This window comes from Symsagittifera roscoffensis, chromosome 5 (assembly GCF_963678635.1).
Source record: "Symsagittifera roscoffensis chromosome 5, txSymRosc1.1, whole genome shotgun sequence".
NCBI classification, from domain to species: Eukaryota; Metazoa; Xenacoelomorpha; order Acoela; family Convolutidae; genus Symsagittifera; species Symsagittifera roscoffensis.
In genome coordinates, this window is record NC_087066.1 from 1,085,089 (window position 1) to 1,107,793 (window position 22,705).

Sequence of the window (22,705 nt, forward strand, 5' to 3'; positions counted from 1 at the left end):
CATATCATATCATATTGCTCGGATACTGCGGACACCACCAGAGAAAAAGTAATGACTATATTACTAGTTAAAAGGAGTTACATCTTGGATGTAGAAATTGCAAGTACGTATAATGAGAGATTATATGACCTACTAGTTGAGTGTAATGAAATATAAGGGTGTGCATGTTGCTAGTCTGATTAATTGACATACCAGTGGAGACGGAGTGCGTGTAGGAATGCAGACAGTCCTTCCATGAGTAGGAGGATGGCTATGGTCAGCACTGCCCAGGCGGCAAACACTGGCACCACCATCACACAGCCCAACATACCATAACCGGAACTGAGTCCCACCGCCATAACCATGCTCCACAGCACCTCCGACAACTCCGCGTGTGCCAGGGAGAGAGCCCACAGTCTGAGGTAAGAGGCGGTGTGGGAGATGCAGCCGAGACAGAACTCGATTGTGTGGATCGCTTGCAGGATCATGATCTGGCCAAACTCAAACTAAACACACAGACACACACTGCCCTCACCTATGAACACTAAACAGACTTATTACATCCAAACACACGCCATTGCTGTTCAGCACAATAAACATTGCTCTTGGAGTGAACTGTTTGTGCTCATTTGTGTGGGGGAGAATATGAGAAACCTCTTCTGCTTCACTGTCCCCGTGACTTCCTTGCCCCACTTTGGTAGTCTGCATAACCACAGGGGGCACAATCAACTGCTCATCGTCCGACTCATACTCTGCACCTGCACCTCCCCTTCCCACTCTCCCTCCCCCTCCTTGGCCCTCACTGTCACTACTGTGCACTGCCATTGAGGTGTAAGCACCCCTCTGGTCGTCTCCTCTTTTCTTCTCATTCTTCTTCTTCTTCTTCTTCTTTGAGGGGCTGGCAAACTGCACCTGCATCCCCCTCTCCGCCTCTTCTTCTTCTCCTTCTCCTTGCGGCAGCTGGCTGTAGTCGCCTTTGTCTCTGGTCCTCTTCGACTATTAACAAACGACAAAACTGCACAGTTAGTCAATACAGCAAAAGAGGCCTCACCTCTTCCTCCTCGTGGTGCCCCCCTGCTCCCGCCTGTTGTCTGTGGGCAGCTGCCCCGTTACTCTGGGGGGCGCCCATTTCTGAGGAGATGACGTGTGACTCCTCACACTCATCGGCCAGCTCGTCGTGCGAGATGAGACCCTGAGCACCCTCGGTGTCCTCGTCAGCAATGTTATTCAAGTTTTTGAACGTGAGGCCCTGCCAACACACAGACCCCTCTTACAACCCACAAAATCAAACAACACCTCTCTTTCTTCCCATGCTACAACCCATTCCCCACTCGAACCCTCGCCGCTTTCACTGCCTTTTTCTCTCACTCACTAACTGCAATGTATTTTGCATCAGCCCACGCAACCCCAATTTACAGAAGAAAATTCTATTATCTCAAATTGTTCACCCTTGGATACTTTCTTTCTTTCTGTCTTTCTTTCCTTCACTTAGCTGAAGCAATAAATGAAAACAAACATGTTCAACTAATAATCTCATGTGGGTTATGAGAGGATTGGTGTCAGTAAGTGTGACAACACGCCCCCTCTGCCATCCGATGAAGCCATCTGGCTAACGGCGCATATCAGGACAGCATAAGCACCGAGTGACAACCAGTATCATGCACGGATAGCAAACATGAGTTGATGACATTGCATGGAACAGTTAAATGAAATGCGATGTCTTCAATCCAATGCAGCAATAATGTGGAGCATAATGTTGTCACAAGAATGACAGGTCATTTGGAAAATTAAAACAGCCAACAGACAGTTGGAAAAGAGCCGATGAACGCCGCAAGTAAAATGAAAAAAAAATACTGACTTGATTTTCGAAAAATTTTTGAATTTCCAAAATGGATGACCTTAAAGCTCTCTAAACTTCTAGAACAATTTATGATTGACACTGGGCAAAGAATGATTAGGAAAACTGGATCAATAGGTAAAATTTTTAACTTGCTGGCAAATCCGTCAATTAATGTGCACTTTCGAAACAAGAAGTCGATCACGTTTTTCGTGACCATAACAATTTCGCTGTTCGACAGTGAAGTTTACCTTCCTTTAAACAAAGCTTCGAGCTGAACCGAAGAAATCAAACCGCGAAAAAGTAAATTTGAGTGAGCTACAGCAATTTTTTTAGACTTTTAGACGTTTAAAAAACAGAAAATCATCGTGACGTATATAAGAGTCTGAACTACGTTCATCGACTCTTAAAAAGAAAGAGAAACAAAACAGTAATATGTTTGGAATGATTGGATGCGTAGAAGGGGGAGAGAGATATATTTGATTGATGAGCAGCATGCTACAACTAGTAAGAGAAGCTAAACTAAACAAGACTGCTCCTATCAGGGCAAAGCCCTGAATGTTCCGACTGGCTTTTAAGGTTTATAGAGCAGTAATAACATACAAAAAAATAGGTTTAATAAAAAAAAATGAAAATTTTTTTTCTGAAATTTGAATTTTTTTTTTGAAAATCATCCCCCCACACGCCATATAAAATACAAAAGGATAGATTTCGCTCCTTGTACCAAATCAATTATGGCAAATCAGCTTCTTTCGACCAATTTGGAACGATTTCTAAGACGGATTAAATCTCCGCTTACGCGTTAATAGCGCGAATTATATTGCGCGTTAATTGTCCCAAATTGGGCAAAATGGCAATCTTTAAACCCCCATAACTTTACGAAAAATGATCGCAGGTGAAATATATTTTCTTATTTAAGCTCAGGACAACAATACCTTTTGAATGATAAAAAAAAGTTCCGTCAAAAATGGCTAGTTAAAAAGTCGAAATTTGTCTTGAAGAAAAAAAAACCAACCCCGAGCACAAATATTCCGTTACTTTCGTATCGAAAGTCGGAACAATAAGACTACTTATTCTCTCAATTACATTCAAATCCATTGAGCGAGATCTTCTGGTGCGCTTTCTCTCACATTTTCACCCTATCCTCACAAATTAATACATAAGTTGTCCTTTCTTCAGACAAAAGAGTTAAAGCCAACAACGCGATTAGCCACTCAAGCTTCAAATAAACTTCGCTTCATTCTTCCTTTCATCCAGGGCTGGTTTAAAAAGGTTAACAAGTATTTCATACGTTTTAAATTATTCAAAAATTTTTAACAGGAAAATTTTATTCGCCGATATATGTGACATATATTCATCTCGGACTTCGGGGCAACGTTCTAAAACCCACTTCAATGCTTTCCTCTATTCAGAGTTGGTCAACTGTCGAGCCTCAAACATTGTATGCAAAACATTATCTGCAAATCTTTTATCTGCCAGCCAAAATATACAATTGTGTAGCAGCTCACGCTCACTTCTTACGAGATTATACACCTGTTTTAAAAACAGCAAAAATGGCCTTGTTTTCAAGCTTTCGAAACCGAGTTTCAAAACATTCTGAGTTAAATCGTAAGAACCACGCTTTCATCGGAATAAGAATTCAGAACACTTTGAAACAGAAACAATGTTATCTTTCATAAATCAATCAAACCATTCAACTTTAAGTGGAAACAAAATTTCGATGAAAAAAAACGAAAGCAAAATCAAAACCAACATGATAAGAAGTCAATCTCAGCCCCACATGAACAAGGGAACAACGACGTATTAATCAGAAGCTTTAAGAGAAGAAAAGCACAAAGAAAATACAAAAAGATCTGATTGGACTTTCCGGTATTGGACACCGTATTTAAGGCTGTGTAAATTGACCACACACCCTCCTATAGTGTAATCAGCTATATGTATATCCCTCGAAGAACTAATTCTGACAGAATCATTCAACTAACAATCAATATAGCCAACATACAGCTAAGGTAACAAACGTAAATGATCAAAGGAAAGTAGAAAACACTACCAAACATTTTTCTTACTATTTCTTACTCCATTTCTTTTCAACTTTCATGCAAGAATCTACGTCAGCTTAGAGCTCTTTCGATTTCAAAAATCAATTTGAAAAAACTGATCATTAGGTGTTTTTAAAGCTGAATTTCTGAATTAAATCCACGAGTGAAACTTAGAAATGACGCCACATTTCCAGCCATGCATACATTCTTATTGGAGAGCTATTCAACCATTTCAACTCAGATACACGTTTTTTGAAGGTCGATGTTATGCACCAGGTAAGGAACTTCAAATCGAAATCAAATGGTGATAGATGTGAAAAACAGTGAAGTCAATTAGGAATATTCGTGAATTATACAAAATGTCACTAAGAAGAACGGGTTCCTTCCCCAAATCGAACAACAAAGACCTAACAGAACGCCAACTTTAACACGGAGCCGAAGCGGAGGTTAGCACCAACAGCGATACAACACAAACAAAACAAACATGTCAAAAAACATTATCCAATATTTTCACTCGTTTCTCTGTGCTGAAGTTTATTTTGGTGAAAAACACGTCACCAAACGCAATTGGCACCGTTAAATTAGTAATTGTCGCAATTATTCTTGAGAAACTTTTTTTTGATTGATGTGGTACAGCACATACTGCATGTGCAGTAACCATGTTAACCTCGCTGCACACTAACTCATATCGGTATCTGTAATTATATATATTGTTATTAAGTTATGTCAAGGTCACGCAGTGTTGATCGCTGTTTAGACTTTAGTTAGTTGTTGAGCTCTGCGTACCAAGATACGTTTATCGAGCTGGTCCACGGAACCGTAGATCATGAAAGAAAACAAAGTTTCGGTTTGAATTAAACTCTTGAAACTATATCATTTTCAATTGAGCTTATAGCATTACATCACCTTACCACATGGCGCAGCCAGCAGGATTCATGGCACAGGATAACCGAACGGACATGGGTAGCCCAGTGTTCTGGACCTCAGCTAGCTCGGATCAACCGTGGAATTTCAAAATTTGGTTGGATCAATTTATGCTAGCAGTGACGGTCAAAGAAAGTGTGAATCCTGAGATATTACTAGAAGAACCGAAAGAAGTAATTGATGAGCCAATGCCCCGCCCTGAAACTCCAGGAGAAAATGAAACTGCCCAGGCAGTAACGGATCGGGAGGCGAGAGATAGACTAAGAAGTGACAGAGTAATACTCGAAAACGAAGAGAGAAGGGAACGAGGACTCAAGGTAGGACATAATCTGTTTTACAACGAAGTTCAAAAACGACTTACGTGTCGTTTAATTCTGGCGTTAGGCACAGAAGGAAAGAAAAAATTCGTACAGAAAAATGCACATATTGAAATATCAAAATTTGAGTTCAGAGATATGGTGAGATTGGCTAAAGTATCATTTGAATAGACGAAAAACATTAGGTACGAGAGATACAGATTATTCACCAGGACACAAGAATCCAGAGAGACATTGGAGTCTTTTCATGCGGCTTTAACTGCACAAGCAGCTACGGCCGAATTGGGTGGATTGGAGAAAGAATTGGTGCGAGATCTATTCATATCACGAATGAAGAATACTGCACTTCAAGATACATTGACATTTGAAACTTTCGCACCAGATGAAGTACTCAAACGAGCTATTAAATTTGAACAAAGCAAGCAAACGACACAAGCGTTTCAGAAATCTGTAGTAGGAAGCTCAAAATGAGGACAATCCTCTGGGCCTCAGATTAAAATAAAACAACAGCCAATTATGGCAGTTGGAAAAAAAAATCAGAATTATAGGAGATCGAATCGAGATCAATTCAAAAAGAAATGGAACAATAACAAAGACACAAAAACTAGAACTGAAAAAAACGTACCAGATGTGGCAAAACATTTGGAGAAGGACATCTGAAAGTTGTCCAGCTATGGGAAAAACGTGTAAAAGCTGTAATAAGCAAAACCATTTTGCAAAAACGTGTCGATCGAATGAAGTGAACGAGATTGCGGAAGAAAACTCTAGCTCAGAGGAAGAGTGCAACTTAATTCACAGTTTTGATTCCTGTGAGGAGTTTGAAATCATGGTGGTCGAACCCAGATTACATGATTCGCCTGGAAAAATTGTAAAAATAATATCAGGAGTCAAAGACAATGTGATAAAAGATACAAAAGATGTTCGAAAAAATGACAATAGAAGAGACCCAAAATCACACCAAATAAAAGCGTTGAAAGCGTTGGTAAGAATCGACAAACATATTATAAATATGACGATCGATACGGGAAGTCCAGTATCGTTTCTGAATTGGACAACGGCAAAACAACTGATGGAGGGAGCTCCAAAGAAAAAATTCATCCCAGCTGAAGAACTGAACCTGTCGACACAGTTTGTTGAATATAACAAGCAACCAATTCAAATACTAGGAGCATTATGTACTAGTATAAGGTCAGCGGGGTGGGAAGTGACATAAGAACGTTATTAGTGACAGAACGCCGAGCACGATGTATTCTGGGATTAGATTTACAAGGAAGATTGGGAATACAGACGTCACAGAAATCTGCACCTTCACAAAAATCCAGGTTTGACGTGCTACTGTGCGAGCAGTCGGAAGGTATGCAACATCAATTTAACCAAAAATTCCCGTCCCTATTTGATCAAAAAGGGGAATCAAAAAATCACGTGGTGAACACAGAATTCAAAAACCCACTATGCCCCATTCAAGAAAAAGGTAGGAGGATTCCTATACATATACAAGAAAAAATGCAAGCAGAATTATCGAACTTGTTATCAGAGGGTCATATAACAAAACCTGACAAATGCACAAGTGACTGTTTCATTGCTCCAATAGTAATTACCGTAAAGAAAGACGATTCCATTATATTGGTGTTAGATGCAAAACCCATAAATAGGCAACTGTATAACAACAAATATCAGATGCCGAATGTGGACGAATTATTGGATGGAGTAAGCCAAATAGTAACTGCCAATACAGCCGGTACGTTGTATTTCACGGTATTGGATTTGAATTACGCTTATAGTCAAGTTAGACTAAATGCTCAATTAGCGACAGTGAAAATAGTGGAACGGGGAAGAAATAGAGATCAAATGCTAGAACAAGTGACTGAAACGACATATCGGAGAACGAGAACAGTACAACGAGGACACGAATGAGACAGTTCAGAGGATGATATGGATATCGCTAATCAGAAAAGGGATTCAGGACAATCAACATCAACAGCAACACATTCAGGGACCCCACAATCAGAACCCAAAAGGCTAATATCCTTCTGGGATTTAGTAGGGTCAGAAAGGGCAGACAAAGTGATACCGGGGAGTTTGCTGGAGTTAGAAGCGTCAACAGACATGTCCAGTCCACAGAAGAACATGCCAGAAAGAAACGATTTGAAAGTTATAGAAGTGGACCTTACGGCCGACAGCCCCATATCAAGCCCTGAGATTAGTCTAGTTGGGGGACGGAAAAGCGAATGGAAACCCAGAAAAGAAGAATTCCGACAAGCAGAACAACTAGAAGACAATAACCTGCACAACTTGTCGAAGCTTTTCGACCGAAACCTACATGCCGAACTAACAACGGAGGATACATGGATGGATAGATTAAGGAGAGTGATAGAACGGAAAAACCGCCACTCACTCGAGATGATGGGGCCCTATACGAATTCACTCTGGCATCAAATGGCCGTTGTAGACGATTGCATCGTAGTAGATGGGAGATTAGCCGTTCCAGGACAACTGCGTCCTGCAGTGTTGAAACGAATTCACCGAGGCCACCCAGAAGCCATGTTGGACGTATCTCGATACCTGTGGTGGCCACATTTGCACAAAGATATTGTGAATATGGCAAAGGAATGTCGTAGCTGTACTCGCTATGGTAAGAACGTTAAAAATATCATACTAAAAAATGCGTCAAAATCACTTCCAGTGCTCACGCAGCCGGGGCAGGAACTGCAATTAGATTATGCGGGCCCCTTAGAAGATAAAAAAGGGGAAGAAAATCTACCTGCTTACAGCTATAGATAGATATTCTAAATTTCCTTCAGTAAAAATCACAAAATCGACTGGGGGAAAGTCATCGGTGAAATTTCTGCGTACTTATATTGATACACACGGAATACCTGAATCAATACGAACTGATCAGTCTTTGGGATTTAAAGGCAAAACAATGAAAAAGTTCTGTACTGAATATAATATCGAACAAAAATTCTGTCCGGTAGGGGACCACCGGGGATGTGGCCTGGTTGAGCGAACCATTCAAACCATCAAACGAAGACTGGGAGTAATGTTATTGGATGAAAATGTCACATCAATAAAACTTGCTCTTAGCACAATAATTCGAGATCTTAGGTGGAGTAAGCAAAAAACAATAAAATGCTCTCCATTCGAAGCACAAGTGGACGACTTCCAAAAACAGAATTCAAAATATTAAGGGACAAGTTCATTAAAAACTCTGATCGTTTAGATAAGGAACACCTGGAGTGTTCAGCCCTCACCGCATCACAGTTGAAAAGACGGGTTGACCAGTCACGCGATAACGTCAAAATCGTAAAAAAGGGCCAAAACAGTAGAGAAGTCAGTCCTTCAAGTCAGAAGTAGAGTCAGCTAAAGACAGAGACCGGCCGAAAGCAATGAGGACATTATTAGAAGCGAACGCTCGTTGGAACGCGACCAGGAGGGATACGTCGGCTAACGATATTAAAAGAATAGTGGACGAAACGAGTACAATAAACCCAGAATTACGGAAAGAGCTCTTATATTCGTGGGAATACGGTTTCATTGAGGATAAGCCCGAAGAGGTGGAACCAAGCTCGACTAACCTTATGAGAAAGGATGGAGACAGAAAGAGTGGAAAGGCGTTAACAAACCCGTTGAAGGGGAAAGAACAATCAGAAACTCCACACACAGTAAAAACTGCTGCGGGGGCAATTTATAGAAATAGTGACATTACCCAATCAAAAATCGACAGTTGTGATATGAGAGATAAAAGCCCGAAAAAGGATCAATCTAGACGAAGCCCACATGGAGATGAGCCGAAATCGAAATCAAAGAAAAAAGAAGGCGGGTCAAGGAAAAAGAACAACGACTACGAAGAAATGCCTGAGATACAGAAACGGTCGAACTTGGAAAATGCAGTGGAACTCTACCAAGATAGTCAACAAAATGTAACAGTGAAAGAATTAGAAGTGAACGGAGGCCTTAATTTGGCCGTAAAGAGAGCTGAGCCCAACAATGCCGGTCCAGTGCTGGGAAACGCAGGGGGCTCAGAACCCAAAGCTGCTGGGAAGGAGGATAAAAGCCAACGTGTCAAGAGGCTAGGAAACAGAAAGCTGCAGCAACAGCACGCCAGAGAAACCAGGCAGCTGAGGAAGAAACGAACAAATTGTCAACTCCAGAGAAAGCCTGTACTTTAAGTACATCCACTACTAAAAAAGAAATTAAGGATAAACGTAAGGAAATCACCCGAAATAGTTCAGCAGAAAAGATATTGGAGACGTTCCAAAGCGGAGTTCAAAAAGAGGCAGAAACAATTCTGAAAAATGCGGACATGAGCGGCGAGGAAGGAAGCAATGGGCCTCCAGGTTTTTCAGATGAATCGGGTGAGAGTGAAGTACCGGTTAGACGCAGCGGAAGACAGACAAAAAACAAAGGCCCAATTCGTTTCGGAAATCCTGTTAAACATTCTATTAAATTAATTACGACAGATCAAGATATAAGAGATCTTAACAAAGCAGCGCTAGAGCAATACAGAGTCAAACTAGCAACGTTCAAATCTGATGTCAACAAGCCGGTAGAGACGAAATTGGGATTGCTCGAAAAACATCTCTTTCGTCGGAAGTTTGGAAGCGAGGCACTGGATATTACGAAGACCTGGAATGCTGCATGGCGGGTCCCACTATATTTTGATGAAGACGAAATAGAAGATCAGAATAGAACAGAGAAAAAGTGAAGAATGAGTGCATCAAGAAAAACTCAAAATCCGTTGAAAACTAATTAAACTGAGTATTAAAACTCTTAGTTATTTAAATTTTATATGTATACTATATAAAATTTAGTTATTCCAAGGGGAGTGTGGTACAGCACATACTGTATGTGCAGTAACCATGTTAACCTCGCTGCACACTAACCTTGGAACTCATATCGGTATCTGTAATTATATATATTGTTATTAAGTTATGTCAAGGTCACGCAGTGTTGATCGCTGTTTAGTTTAGTTAGTTGTTGAGCTCTGCGTACCAAGATACGTTTATCGAGCTGGTTCACGGAACCGTAGATCATGAAAGAAAACAAAGTTTCGGTTTGAATTAAACTCTTGAAACGATATATTTTGAATTGAGCTTATAGCATTACATCACCTTACCACAATGGAAAATGGATTAATATTTCTTAATTTTTTTTTGAATTTTTTTCAAAATAATTAACCTGTATCTGAATAACTCTGCGTTATCACCATGAAACAATTAACAATGAAATTGGCCGAATTAAAGAGAAGAACGTGAATCAAACGGGCTTCATAATGAAACCACATTTGATCCTCTACGAGCTTTCTTTTTGACTTAAATAGTCAAAACTGACTGGAGATAAAACGAGCAGAATCCAAAGCTCCTTTACACTCAACGAATTGCCGGAACAATTAATTGAAACATAGCCGACAGACAGTTGGACAAGAGTCAATGAACTCAAATAAACAGAAAAAATACTGACTTTTAAAGAAACTTTCGAATTTCAAAGAAAAAAATAGATTGCCTTACCTTTCAATTTTAAGAAAAACTTACCACTGCTTAAGAAAAATTTATAATTGCTTTTTTGCTTAAGTTAACTGAATTTGAAGCAACAGGTTGATAGGTAAAGTCTTTATTTCGCTGGGAAATCTAAAAACTAAATTCCACTTTCGAAACTAGAATTCGATCACGTTTTTTTGACCTTTACACTTTTGCTGTTCGATAAAGGATTTTGCCTTCCTTACAACAAAAAAATGAACTGAATTTAAAAAGATATTAAAAGTCAAACCGCAAAAAAAGTAAATTTGAGCCTGAATAAATTTTAAGAGTTTTCCTAAAAAAACCATCGCGACCTATGTGAGAATCTGAACGTCCAAAAATCAAAAATTTCCAACTAGTTTTTCTCGACACTGAGAAATGTATCAAACTTTTTAAATTTCGTTCGAATCAAGACTGAAAGGGCTTTAATATAATATATTAATCGACCCAATCTGATTATTATTTGCGTGGAAAATAAAAAACTAAACACCCGAATACAAAGTTTCTCCACACTTTTCAAATGATCGGAACAAAAATTTCATACTTGAGCATGCTAAAAATTGAATACCTCCTGAAAGACAAAACAAACAACTACATTCATTGACAATTCTTGGTTAGATTTTGCGCAATTCTTGATTGTCTAAAAAAAGCCGAAACGACCCATTTCTTGGTTAAATTTTTGTGCCCGCAATTCGCAAAAAAGTTGCACCATATTAATTCTGCTACAACTCACTGCAACTTTCATTTTCATCATTTTTTACCTAAATTCAAACCAATTTGAGAAAACGCATGATAAATTTCAAGTTCTGTGCGTTTGTATGTGAGTTGTTTTCCGCATCGTTGCATCTTGCATGTGAGTTGATTTAAAGCTAACACGGTAGAGTAAAAAGCTGATAATATCACCAGCATTTCACCCCACCGCGTAAGCTTAGAATCATGCCTGTTTACACGACATAAATCTATAAAAACAAGTCGTTAACCTCGAAAAATTTGCTTTGTTATGATTTGATAACACTGGCGAATGCCAAGCGTAATTACCTTGAAATTACTGAGGCAGAGTCACTTGGAGTTCTACTTGGGAAAAAATTTCAAGCAAACCCATGGACCAAAATTTTATGCAAGAAAAATCATGATGTATATTATGTGTTCATGGGTTTGTTCAAAAAACTTTTTAAATAGTCAAGAACTTTCTTTCAAAAGGGAAGGCTCTTGTGCTTTACCAAAATTTTTAAGAACTTCAAAAAATGCAAAAAACATCACGTTAGTACAGGGCAGAATAGTACTGTTATCACCCGAGAGATAGAAGCAGAAGGATAAATAATCAAACAGTCTTTAAAGTGGAAATAGCATCAAATATTGTTTGTTCCAATGTAAGAGAAGCAGCATTGACACATGGGGATGTTACTTACAGGTGGTCGCTTAGTCGCAAAACTCGAACCCGTCTACAAACATAATCAACAAGACATAACCTAACTATATTAATGCGAGTCATAGTTTGAGCATACGTACCCGCACTGACAAAAATGGATTAGGATCAATCTTAGTATGAAAAAAGTACGTTGACTAAAATTAAATCGATTTTAGTATGCAAAAAAGTACGTTGATTAAAATTAGGTCGATTTTAGTATGAAAAAAGTACGAATATTAAATTAAAGAGATGAAGATTGATTTGGATCGATTTAAAATCGATTTAAATTGATCTTAAATCCCAGCTAAAAAAATTGATCCAAATCGATTTTAATTCAATTTAAATGCATTTTTTCCAGTCTGAATTTGATTTTTATTTTTAAGGGGATTAAACGGATTTAAATCGATTTTTTTCATTCGAGTCTTATCGGTTTCAAATTTTAATTGCATTTACTTTTTGCCTATCATTTTTCATTTTACATCCATAGCGTATTGTAGCATAAAAAGACCAAATAAAAAGACCAAAATATCGATAAAACTCTTTTCTTGATTAGTTTCATGAGTTGTTGCTTAAAATCTGATTTACTTTCATGATTTTCTATGATTTTATTGCATATTATTGAGATAAACAGTTTAATTTTACCTAACCCTTTTCTGGTTTGTTACACAAGATTTTGCCCATAATCTGATTTACAATGGTTTTCTATGAATTTATTGCACATTTTTGAGTTTAAAACCTGATTTATGTGGATCATTTTATTGAATTCTATAATATCTGGCACGAGTGTTTATGTTTAAAAAATCGACAATAAAAAATGGCAACATTTTTTTGAAGGGTATGTTTTTTTCGCCGTGTTAGCAAAAAATCGATTTTACTGTGTCGGAAAATCCATCGAAATCGATTTAAATCGATTTTTTAGACACTTATATCGATTTAAAATTTTCAAAAAGGTCGATTTAAAATGGATTTAAGTGAGATTCGGATGGATTTTAGTGAGTCGGAAAATCCATCGAAATCGATTTTTTAGAGAGTTAAATTGATTTAAAATTTTCAAAAAGATCGATTTATATCGATTTAAAATCCATTTAGGTTCGTAAATGTACATGGTTAATCGATTTGGATTGATTTAAAATCGATTTAAAATCAATTTAAATCGACCGGAAACCATTTCTGTCATGGCGGGTAGATTGTAACATAGCAAACTGACAGTGCGAAAAGAGTAATCAACGCAAGAAAAAAATATGTGCCCTTGAAGCTCTTTGAAATTCAAGAACAACGGCTAAGAAAATTGAGGAAACTGGATCATTAGTTAACTTTTTAATTACACTGGGAAATCTGAAAACTAAATTCCACTGTCAAAACTAGAGGTCGACCACATTTTTCGGGACCAAGTTAACATCCTCCCCCCAAAGCTAGCAATTTTCAGCCAATCAGAATTGAGCATTTTACATGGGGGGGGGGGTCACTTGATCCATTTTTCGTGACCTTTGAACTTTCGCTGTTCGATAGTGGAGTTTGCCTTCTTTTTTTAAAAGAAATCAAAAGTCAAGCCGCGAAAAAGTAACTTTGAGCCTGAACAAATTTTAAGGATTTCCTGAAAATCATCGCGACCTATATAAGAGTCTGAACTATGCTCATCGACTCTTAAAAACGACAAAAATTTAAGAAAACACGATCAATGGACAATTTTTTATTACACTGGGAGTTGTGAGTAGTTTAAATCTGTTTCGCGCCATTTGAACTTGAGCTACTATAAAGCGAATGTTGCTTATCTTTGACCAGATGAAACTGAATTTAAAAATGAATGGAAAGCAAAAAACGGAAAACTTGTGCGGCAAAAAAATCAACGTAAGAAGGCTGCGTCAATGAGAAAATTGAGTATCTAAAGAGTTCACGCTGCATTTCGTAAACACAAATGCAATAAAAAGCCTTCAAACTTGAGAAAAAACAATAAGTAGGTACACTTTTTAAAAAAAGAGTTAGCCGATAGCAGAAACAGACTTCTAGAATGCGAGAATGCATTCGCAACTGCGGCATATACCCGATTGTCCTAGGTAACTAACACACGCTCTAATAGAAAATACCGATTTCCAATCATTGTGCTTCACTAAAGCGGATAAAACACATGCAATTGAGTTCGGACAGTACACAAATACTCAAACTGAACAAAAATATGCGCAAAGGAAGTGGGAAAAGTGAAATCATAGTATTCAATAAAGCTTTGCAGAATGGCACTTCAAAAATTTTTTTTGAGAATTTGGGCATGGCAGCACGTCACTTCACCTTAAAACGCAAGATATAGAAGTTAATTAATATAAAATCGCAAATGTAAGACAAGGTGACCGAGGAATTCCTTTCAATTCGATCCGCGCCAGGTACTCTAAAACGATTTTGAACAGTTTGAAAAAGCTCGTACAGTTCAGAGAAACTATTACTATACCTCGATCATACAGTTTGGAGAAAGTATTATAATACCTCGATCATTCAGTTTGGAGAAACTATTAATATACCTCGATCATACAGTTTGGAGAAACTATTATTATACCTCGATCAAAGTTTGGAGAAACTATTATTATGACTCGATCATACAGTTTGGAGAAACTATTTTTATATCTCGATCATAGTTTGGAGAGACTATTAATACACCTCGATCATACAGTTTGGAAAAACTATTATTATACCTCGATCATACAGTTCGGAGAAACTATTATACCTCGATCATTCATTTGAGAAACTATTATTATACCTCGATCAAACAGTTTGGAGAAAGTATTATTAAACCTCGATCATACAGTTTGGAGAAACTATTATTATACCTCGATCACACAGTTTGGAAAAACTATTATTATACCTCGATCATACAGTTTGGGAAAACTATTATTATACCTCGATCATACAGTTTGGAGAAACTATTATACCTCGATCATTCATTTGAGAAACTTTTATTATACCTCGATCAAAGAGTTTGGAGAAACTATTTATAAAGCTCGATCAGACAGTTTGCAGAAACTACTATTATATCTCGATCAAAGTTTGGAGAAACTATTATTAAACCTCGATCATACAATTTGGAGAAACTACTCTTCTACCTCGATCATAGTTTGGAGAGACTACTATTATACCTCGATCATAGCTCTGAGAAACTATTATTATACCTCGATCAAAGTTTGAAGAAACTAATATTTTACCTCGATCATACAGTTTGGAGAAACTATTATTATACCTCGATCATACAGTTTGGAGAAACTATTATTATACCTCGATCAGACAGTTTGGAGAAACTACTATTATATCTCGATCAAAGTTTGAAGAAACTATCATTAAACCTCGATCATACAGTTTGGAGAAACTATTATTATACCTCGATCACACAGTTTGGAAAAACTATTATTATACCTCGATAATATTTTGGAGAATCTTATTAGAACTCGATCATACAGTTTGGAGAAACTACTAGTATACCTCGATCGAAGTTTGGAGAAACTATAAATATACTTCGATCATAAAGTTTCGAGAAACTATTATTATACCTCGATCATAGTTTGGAGAGACTGTTATTATACCTCGATCATAGCTTGTAGAAACTATTATTATACCTCGATCATACAGTTTGGAGAAACTAGTATTATACGTCGATCACACAGTTTGGAAAAACTATTATTTTACCTCGATCATACAGTTTGGAAAAACTATTATTATACCTCGATCATACAGTTTGGAGAAACTATTATATCTCGATCATTCATTTGAGAAACTATTATTATACCTCGATCAAACAGTTTGGAAAACTATTTATATACCTCGATCAGACAGTTTGCAGAAACTACTATTATAGCTCGATCAAAGTTTGGAGAAACTATTATTAAACCTCGATCATACAATTTGGAGAAACTATTACTATACCTCCATCATAATTTGGAGAGACTACTATTAAACCTCGATCATAGCTCTGAGAAACTATTATTATACCTCGATCAAAGTTTGAAGAAACTTTTATTATACCTCGATCATACAGTTTGGAGAAACTATTATTATACCTCGATCATACAGTTTGGAGAAACTATTATTATACCTCGATCAGACAGTTTGGAGAAACTACTATTATATCTCGATCAAAGTTTGGAGAAACTATTATTAAACCTCGATCATACAGTTTGGAGAAACTATTATTATACCTCGATCACACAGTTTGGAAAAACAATTATTATACCTCGATAATAGTTTGGAGAATCTACTATGAGACCTCCATCATACAGTTTGGAGAAACTACTAGCATACCTCGATCGAAGTTTGGAGAAACTATAAATATACTTCGATCATACAGTTTGGAGAAACTATTATTATACCTCGATCATAGTTTAGAGAGACTATTATTACATCTCGATTATAGCTTGTAGAAACTATTATTATACCTCGATCATACAGTTTGGAGAAACTAGTATTATACGTCGATCACACAGTTTGGAAAAACTATAATTACACCCCGATCATACAGTTTGGAGAAATATTGTTATACCTCGAGGATACAGTTTGAAGAAACTACTATTATACCTCGATCAAAGTTTGGAGAAACTATTTTTATACCTCGATCATACAGTTTGGAGAAAACCTGAACAAAATCTGGTCGTTGTTTTGCTCGTGATTCCAAAATACAAGAGGATGAAAATTGTTGATTCATTTGAATAAGATGATTCACGCAGAATTGATTAACAAGATGTATTTGTTCTTTGCTTGAAATTGACTCTTCATTTTTATTAGTAAAATGACACCAGAAAAATAGAACGATATGTTCTCTCTCCCACCCCGAGAAATAGGGGATAGGGAAGGGAAAATAGACTCACGCTGGCCAATTGGCTGCGGCTGCTTTTTTCTTTCTTAAATAGAATCAATCACTCGCTAATAAAAAAAACACAGCCAACAGACTGTTGGAAGAAAGTTAATGAACGATCAATTCAGCAACCTCTTTCCATTCCCGCGCGGGGGGTGGGGGGGGGGGGTAGCTCATTAGGTACTTTCACCTATTTTCACAATATCAAAACTCAAATCACACATTCAAGAGTTTTAAAAATACTAAAACTGATGCATATAAAGCCGCCTTTTTTCTGTCTTAAATGAAAAAAGGCCTATTGCGTACAGTCCTAAGATAATTTGTTTTCAAAAATTTTTCTCAGCCGGTCAATCGATTGCGTGCTATGAACACATATGGGGAGGGGGAGGGGGGATATATTGCTAAATTGACTGTTAACCGGAAAGCACCTTCTATTTCAAACACACAGCCACATAGCAGTCTTTCTTTCAGTGAGAAATTTGCTACTTGAAGGCACTTAGGAAATTCATTCCTATTTTACAGCTCGGCCGTTTACTAGGTTTTCCACAATTTCAAACTCGGTAGCGCATCAAATCAAACGAGGAACAAAAATACAGGCAAATTTGTTCATGCATCTCAACGGGGCAGTACAACAGTGCCGAAAATGAAAAGTTTGTTCAACAGTGCCGAAAATTTTAACAAATTTCAACATATTAAGTGCGGCAATCAAAAATTAAACAGCGATCGTTTACAATCTTGAGTCAAATTTTAAGACTTGAGCGAGAAAATTTGCAGCTTACACGTTTGGCGCCAAAATAATTTTTTACTTCGCAGTTGCAGACATATTGTCGCCAAAATTGGAGTGATGTTCTTTGATAATTAGCGCCAGTAATTTCCCCCTCTTTAGAAAATGCGTGTAAATTATTCTGAAATTTTCCCGCCTTTTTCGGCACTGTTGAACGCCTCCATCTCAGCCCAAAAATTAAAATAAATCTTCATTGAGGTTAAAATTGAACAAAACATTCTTGTTTATAGCTGCATGCATGGATGCATTTCTAACAGCTAGATGATTGCTTCTGTCAGGTGAATGGGGTGTGAGTTCCTTCACTAACTGCTCGTAGTGCATTGCGTCTAAACTAAAATAGGCGTGCGTTTTACACATTCGACTCTAGCGCACAAACCTGGAAAGCGTACACCTGCAAAAGAGAAGAGAAAGTGAGGCCGAATGTGGAAACTGGAAGTGAATTGGCCAATAGGATGGCACCAAATAGAATCGTCTAGCTATAAATTGGGCCTAGCTAATCCACGTTTAGAAGACAAGAAAAAGGCGTGAAAATGAGCGGCTCCTTCCAACTGCTTCATGTCATGTTTTATTTTAACAGTGCATATCATTGCTGACGAGGACCGACCGGATGTTTTGCAGAGGCAGGCAGCCGCATGCCACTTCAGCTACATTTTATATCAGTTGCTTGCAGGGTGGCTGTTTAAAAGGTTTTGTATCCAATTAGACAATAAAACGTTTTTAATCTTTTTGTATAAAACCCATTTTCTGCTACTTTCTTATCAGAAAAACATGAAAAAAGCTACCGTTAAACAATCTACTCAACAATTTAATTGTTAATACAAAAAGTCCTGAGCTTCGTACATGTAGTTGGTTTCGCACAAACCCGTAGCTCAACGCAAGAGCAAATAAATGGGAAGTACAAATTGCGGCAAACTTTTGCAAAACTGGAAAATTTTCGTAATATTTCTTATTTAATTTTTTAACATGTTTTTATTCTGTTTTGAACCTTTTTTTTTCTTTTGTTTCAAGCAGTTTAAAACAGAGGCAGGGTTGATTGAAGCGTTGATTAAACTCAACACCACTCAATTCGAAGACACAGAATAGGGATTGGACCATTTTTGATCATTCTGGAGTGTTACAGAGTGGTTTACACATAGTGATTTACTCATAGAGAAAATGAGAGATAGGGAGAGACTGACTGCGGCTGGGTTCTTGTGCTGTATGTAGAGCATGATGGGTTTGAAGAAGAGCATCCAGGGCACACAGAGCAGCCCCACCAGCAGCAGTATGACCTGCACTGTGTACTGTCCACTGAACAGATAGTTGTCCGGCTTTCCCAGCATGAACATGTTGGTGAATGTGATGAGCAACTGGGGCGCCACTCCAGAGTTGCTGTAGTCGAAGGCGAACCACTTGAAGAAGATCATGAACACCAGGTACCCGAACAGACCTCCCAGGAACAACACCTACACACAACACACACACGCACACACACATACAGCGACATCCAAGGCAAAACTAACCACACAAATTCCACAAATCCCGAATAGACTGTGACCGCGTATTTTCACAACACACCCCAAAAAGGTGATCTGAACGGTCTTTAAGCGGTTCAATTTCAATAAAATCTCAGACCGCGTCAAAAGCTATTTCTCTCAAGGCTTGCCATTTATCGTAATCTCCCTCGTACCATAAAAATACATTAATTTAATAGATGGACATGAATGATTGATAGACAAAGAGAGGAAGCGTGTGTGTGTGTTTGGGATGGGATGGGGGGGGGGTGTTTAAGTGTTCACCTGTGGTATGAATTCGCCGATGACGTTGAGTGGCTTGTTGAAGTACGTGTGGTTGAGGAGGGAGAGACAGACGCCGAACAGCATGTGCATCACTCCCAATATCACACTCAGCTTCATCTTGAACGAGTTCAGGAAGTCCAGCTTGTTGTCCGACACCTGCCAGATCTACACACAACACAGTCACACCACGATAGTTCATTCCTCACATTTGCATAAGATCACAGCTGTGCAAGTAAAACACTGCTACTTTTGTAATAGTACTAGCTGCCAAAAACAAGAATTATGTCACCACATGTCACATCATTGAGTGTATTGATTGTATTGTGCGTATGGTGATGGGGGGAGGCGTATAATGTACGATGTTTTATGTAAGTGGCACTAACCGGGTCTATTCCGAATGGGTAGGGGGAGTTGGAGCCGAAGGAGTCGTTGACCATGAGCTGCACTAGACTCTCCCGGTCACTATTGGTGGACAGCTGTTCGGCCACGTGGGCAGGGATGCCCCACTGGCTGCCAAAGATGTTCATGGACTTGGAGAAGATGTCGTTGTAGAGGAATCCAGTGTAGATGGAGAACACGCCCATAAGGAAGATGACGTAGCGACCTCCGAAGAACATGGAGAAGATCTAACACAGCACAACAACATTACACTCTCACATCACACATATGCTATCACAAGTGACTCTACTATTTCTGCTGTCTTGTTTTCTAGTTATTTTGTTCCCACTGATCAGTTACGAATGAAGCATGTGTCCTTTTATTGCTGAAGCATGAATAAGGACAAAAGTGTGCTCTTGTCTGGTCTGTTTATGAGAGTGTACCTCGTTTTTGCTCTTGGCCGCGATGATCTGCTTCTCCTTCCAGATGAGGAGAGCGGCAAAGAGCGCCATGATGAGTCCATGGCCACAGTCTCCGAACATCACGGCGAACAGGAAGGGGAACGAGATCACCGTGAATGGCACTAAACGCACACATAAATCCTATATCCACAATACAATGTACACACTATTTGCTCCCATTCGGCAACAGAAATATGCTTTCATCCATCTGGCTACTTATTGCATAATCAATGCAGACTTACTGGGATTGATTTCCCGGTATGAGGCCACTCCGTATGCGTCTATGATGGTCTGGAACCCCTCAGTGAACTTGTTAGTCCTGTTGAAAGTCGGCGGCTGCTCCTTGGTGGGGATCTGGGTCAACACACTGGGCACGCTAGATCCGGCGTCCGAAGTTCCCTTATCCAGTGCCGCCTGAATCTTTGGGATGTCAGTGACGGGGATCCAGCACTGCACCTGCACACACACACACACATCACTCAACAAATCACTCAATGTCTACTACAGATTTCTACTCGAAAACCGGATCAATTTCAACACAGAGGCGAAGCAGAGCTTCGCATCACTTGCGATACAGCAAACATAGCATGACAAAACTAGCATTTAGATTACCTTAAAAAATAAAAAACAGATGACCGTGAAAATCTTTGCATTTCAAGAAAAATTGATGTTTGATACTTTTTTGATAAAAACCAATTCAATTTGAGAAAACTGGATTAGTACAATTTTTTATTTCGCTGGGAAATTTGAAAATTAAATTCCACTTTCGAAAGTAGAATTCGATCTTGTTTTTCGACACCTTAACGCTTTCGCTGTTTGATAGCGGAGTATGCTTTGCTTCTAATATAGGAAATGAACTTGAAAAAAAATCACCAATCAAACCGCAGAAAGTAAATTTGAGCCAACTTGAAGACTTCCTGATAATTAAAACCATCACGACCTATTTGAGAGTCTGAACTTACCTCCTCAAAAGACTCACACGCATATGAAACTTGTCTCACTCCTCCAACGATACAAAATGATGCCACTAAGACGAAAGGAAAAACCTTAAAGCTGAGTAAACAAAACACGAAAACAAAAACGAAATTATATCGAAACGGAGCTGGTAAACTTAAAACCAACATCAAAAAACAAATATAGAACGAGAATTGGAAACGCAAACTTGCTCAAAATATGGGTTGGTTGAAGAAAACGCAGATTAAAAAAAAATGCTTCAGTGATTTCATGCACAAATTGTTTACAAGAAGAAGTCTATCTTCCGAAATAATAACGCTTGCTACTCGCAAGCAAACATCGCGTAAGTAATAATTCAATGCACACTAAGGAAGGGAGCAAAAAACGAAAAAAATTTAAACACAGAGACAAAGGCGAGCTTCGCATCACCGGTGATACAAAATGTACGACTATGATAACCAGTAAATGAAAAGACAAATCAAAAATTGAAAAAACCTTTAAAAAAATCGTTTTTTTGTCAAAAAAAAGTTATGAAAATTGCAAAAAAAAAGTGGACAACAGATACCTGAAACAAACTAAAATGCACCAAATTACAAAGAACTTTCAAAATGCTAAAAAGAAACAGCCTTTCTGGGGGACTCATGCCGACGAAAATTGGCAGACACGAAAGTCTAAAATATTCGAAAATTTTCATTTTCGACGAAAAAAAAAACAGGTCCCGACTTTTATTTCGCTGGGAAACCTGATAATTAATTTCCATTTTCAAAATTAGAAGTTGATCACGCTTTTCGTGACCTTTACAATTTCGCTGATCGATAGTGGAGTTTGCATTCCTTTTAACAATAGAAATGCACTGAACTTTAAAAGAAATCACAAGTCAGACCGCGAAAAATCAAAATTGAGCTTGAACAAAAATACAACAACAACAACAACACAAAAAAATTAGCAAAACCTATATAAGAACACTCACTACGTTCATGACTCTTAATAAACTAACCTTCGAAATAGAAAAATGAGGTAGAACGTTTTCAATCTCTTTTCGTCAAACGAAAAACAGGTGACCAAGATAATGTCTTTACCGTGTTCACACTTTATTAGTTCCTCACAGTATTTATGTTGACGAAACGGATGTTTTCAATAAGATGGCGAGGAAAATTTAATAGAACTCGGATCTACTTAACACTTAGCGAAAAAGTGCTGTTCGATAGTGAAGTTTGCCTTCCTTTTAACACAGAGATGCAAACCGCGAAAAGTCAAAACGCGAAAAATCAAAACTAAGCGTGAACAAATTTTGAGACTTTTTCCTGAGAATAGAAAACAAAAAAATCAGCAAGACCTATATGAGAGTCTTCACTACGTTCATTGACTCTTTAAAAAAAAGGCAGAACTTATTGGAACTCAATTACATGCCCAAAACCGGCATACAATGATTTTTTTTCGAATTTAAATGCCCCATTTTTAGGCAAATTTTGTGCTGCCTAAGCTAAGCCGACAAAAAAGCA

At 38.1% G+C, this 22,705-nt stretch overlaps 1 protein-coding gene across 6 annotated transcripts in view; it reads right to left on the reverse strand.

Moving 5' to 3' along the window:
• Positions 1–22,705, reverse strand: part of LOC134845590 (V-type proton ATPase 116 kDa subunit a1-like) — a 32,720-nt gene that overhangs the window by 2,635 nt on the left and 7,380 nt on the right. For 2 of the 6 annotated variants that reach the window (XM_063862551.1, XM_063862552.1), the window contains exons 7-13: positions 20,492–20,705; positions 20,232–20,371; positions 19,794–20,036; positions 19,411–19,575; positions 18,811–19,077; positions 634–975; positions 193–485 (exon numbers count right to left, since the gene is read on the reverse strand). In XM_063862551.1, coding sequence (XP_063718621.1) covers positions 193–485; positions 634–975; positions 18,811–19,077; positions 19,411–19,575; positions 19,794–20,036; positions 20,232–20,371; positions 20,492–20,705 — 1,664 coding nt within the window. Of the gene's footprint in view, positions 1–192; positions 486–633; positions 976–1,030; positions 1,229–12,021; positions 12,055–16,861; positions 16,895–18,008; positions 18,024–18,810; positions 19,078–19,410; positions 19,576–19,793; positions 20,037–20,231; positions 20,372–20,491; positions 20,706–22,705 lie in introns of all 6 variants that reach the window. The other 4 variants (XM_063862554.1, XM_063862553.1, XM_063862555.1 and 1 more) reach the window with 4 other exon arrangements.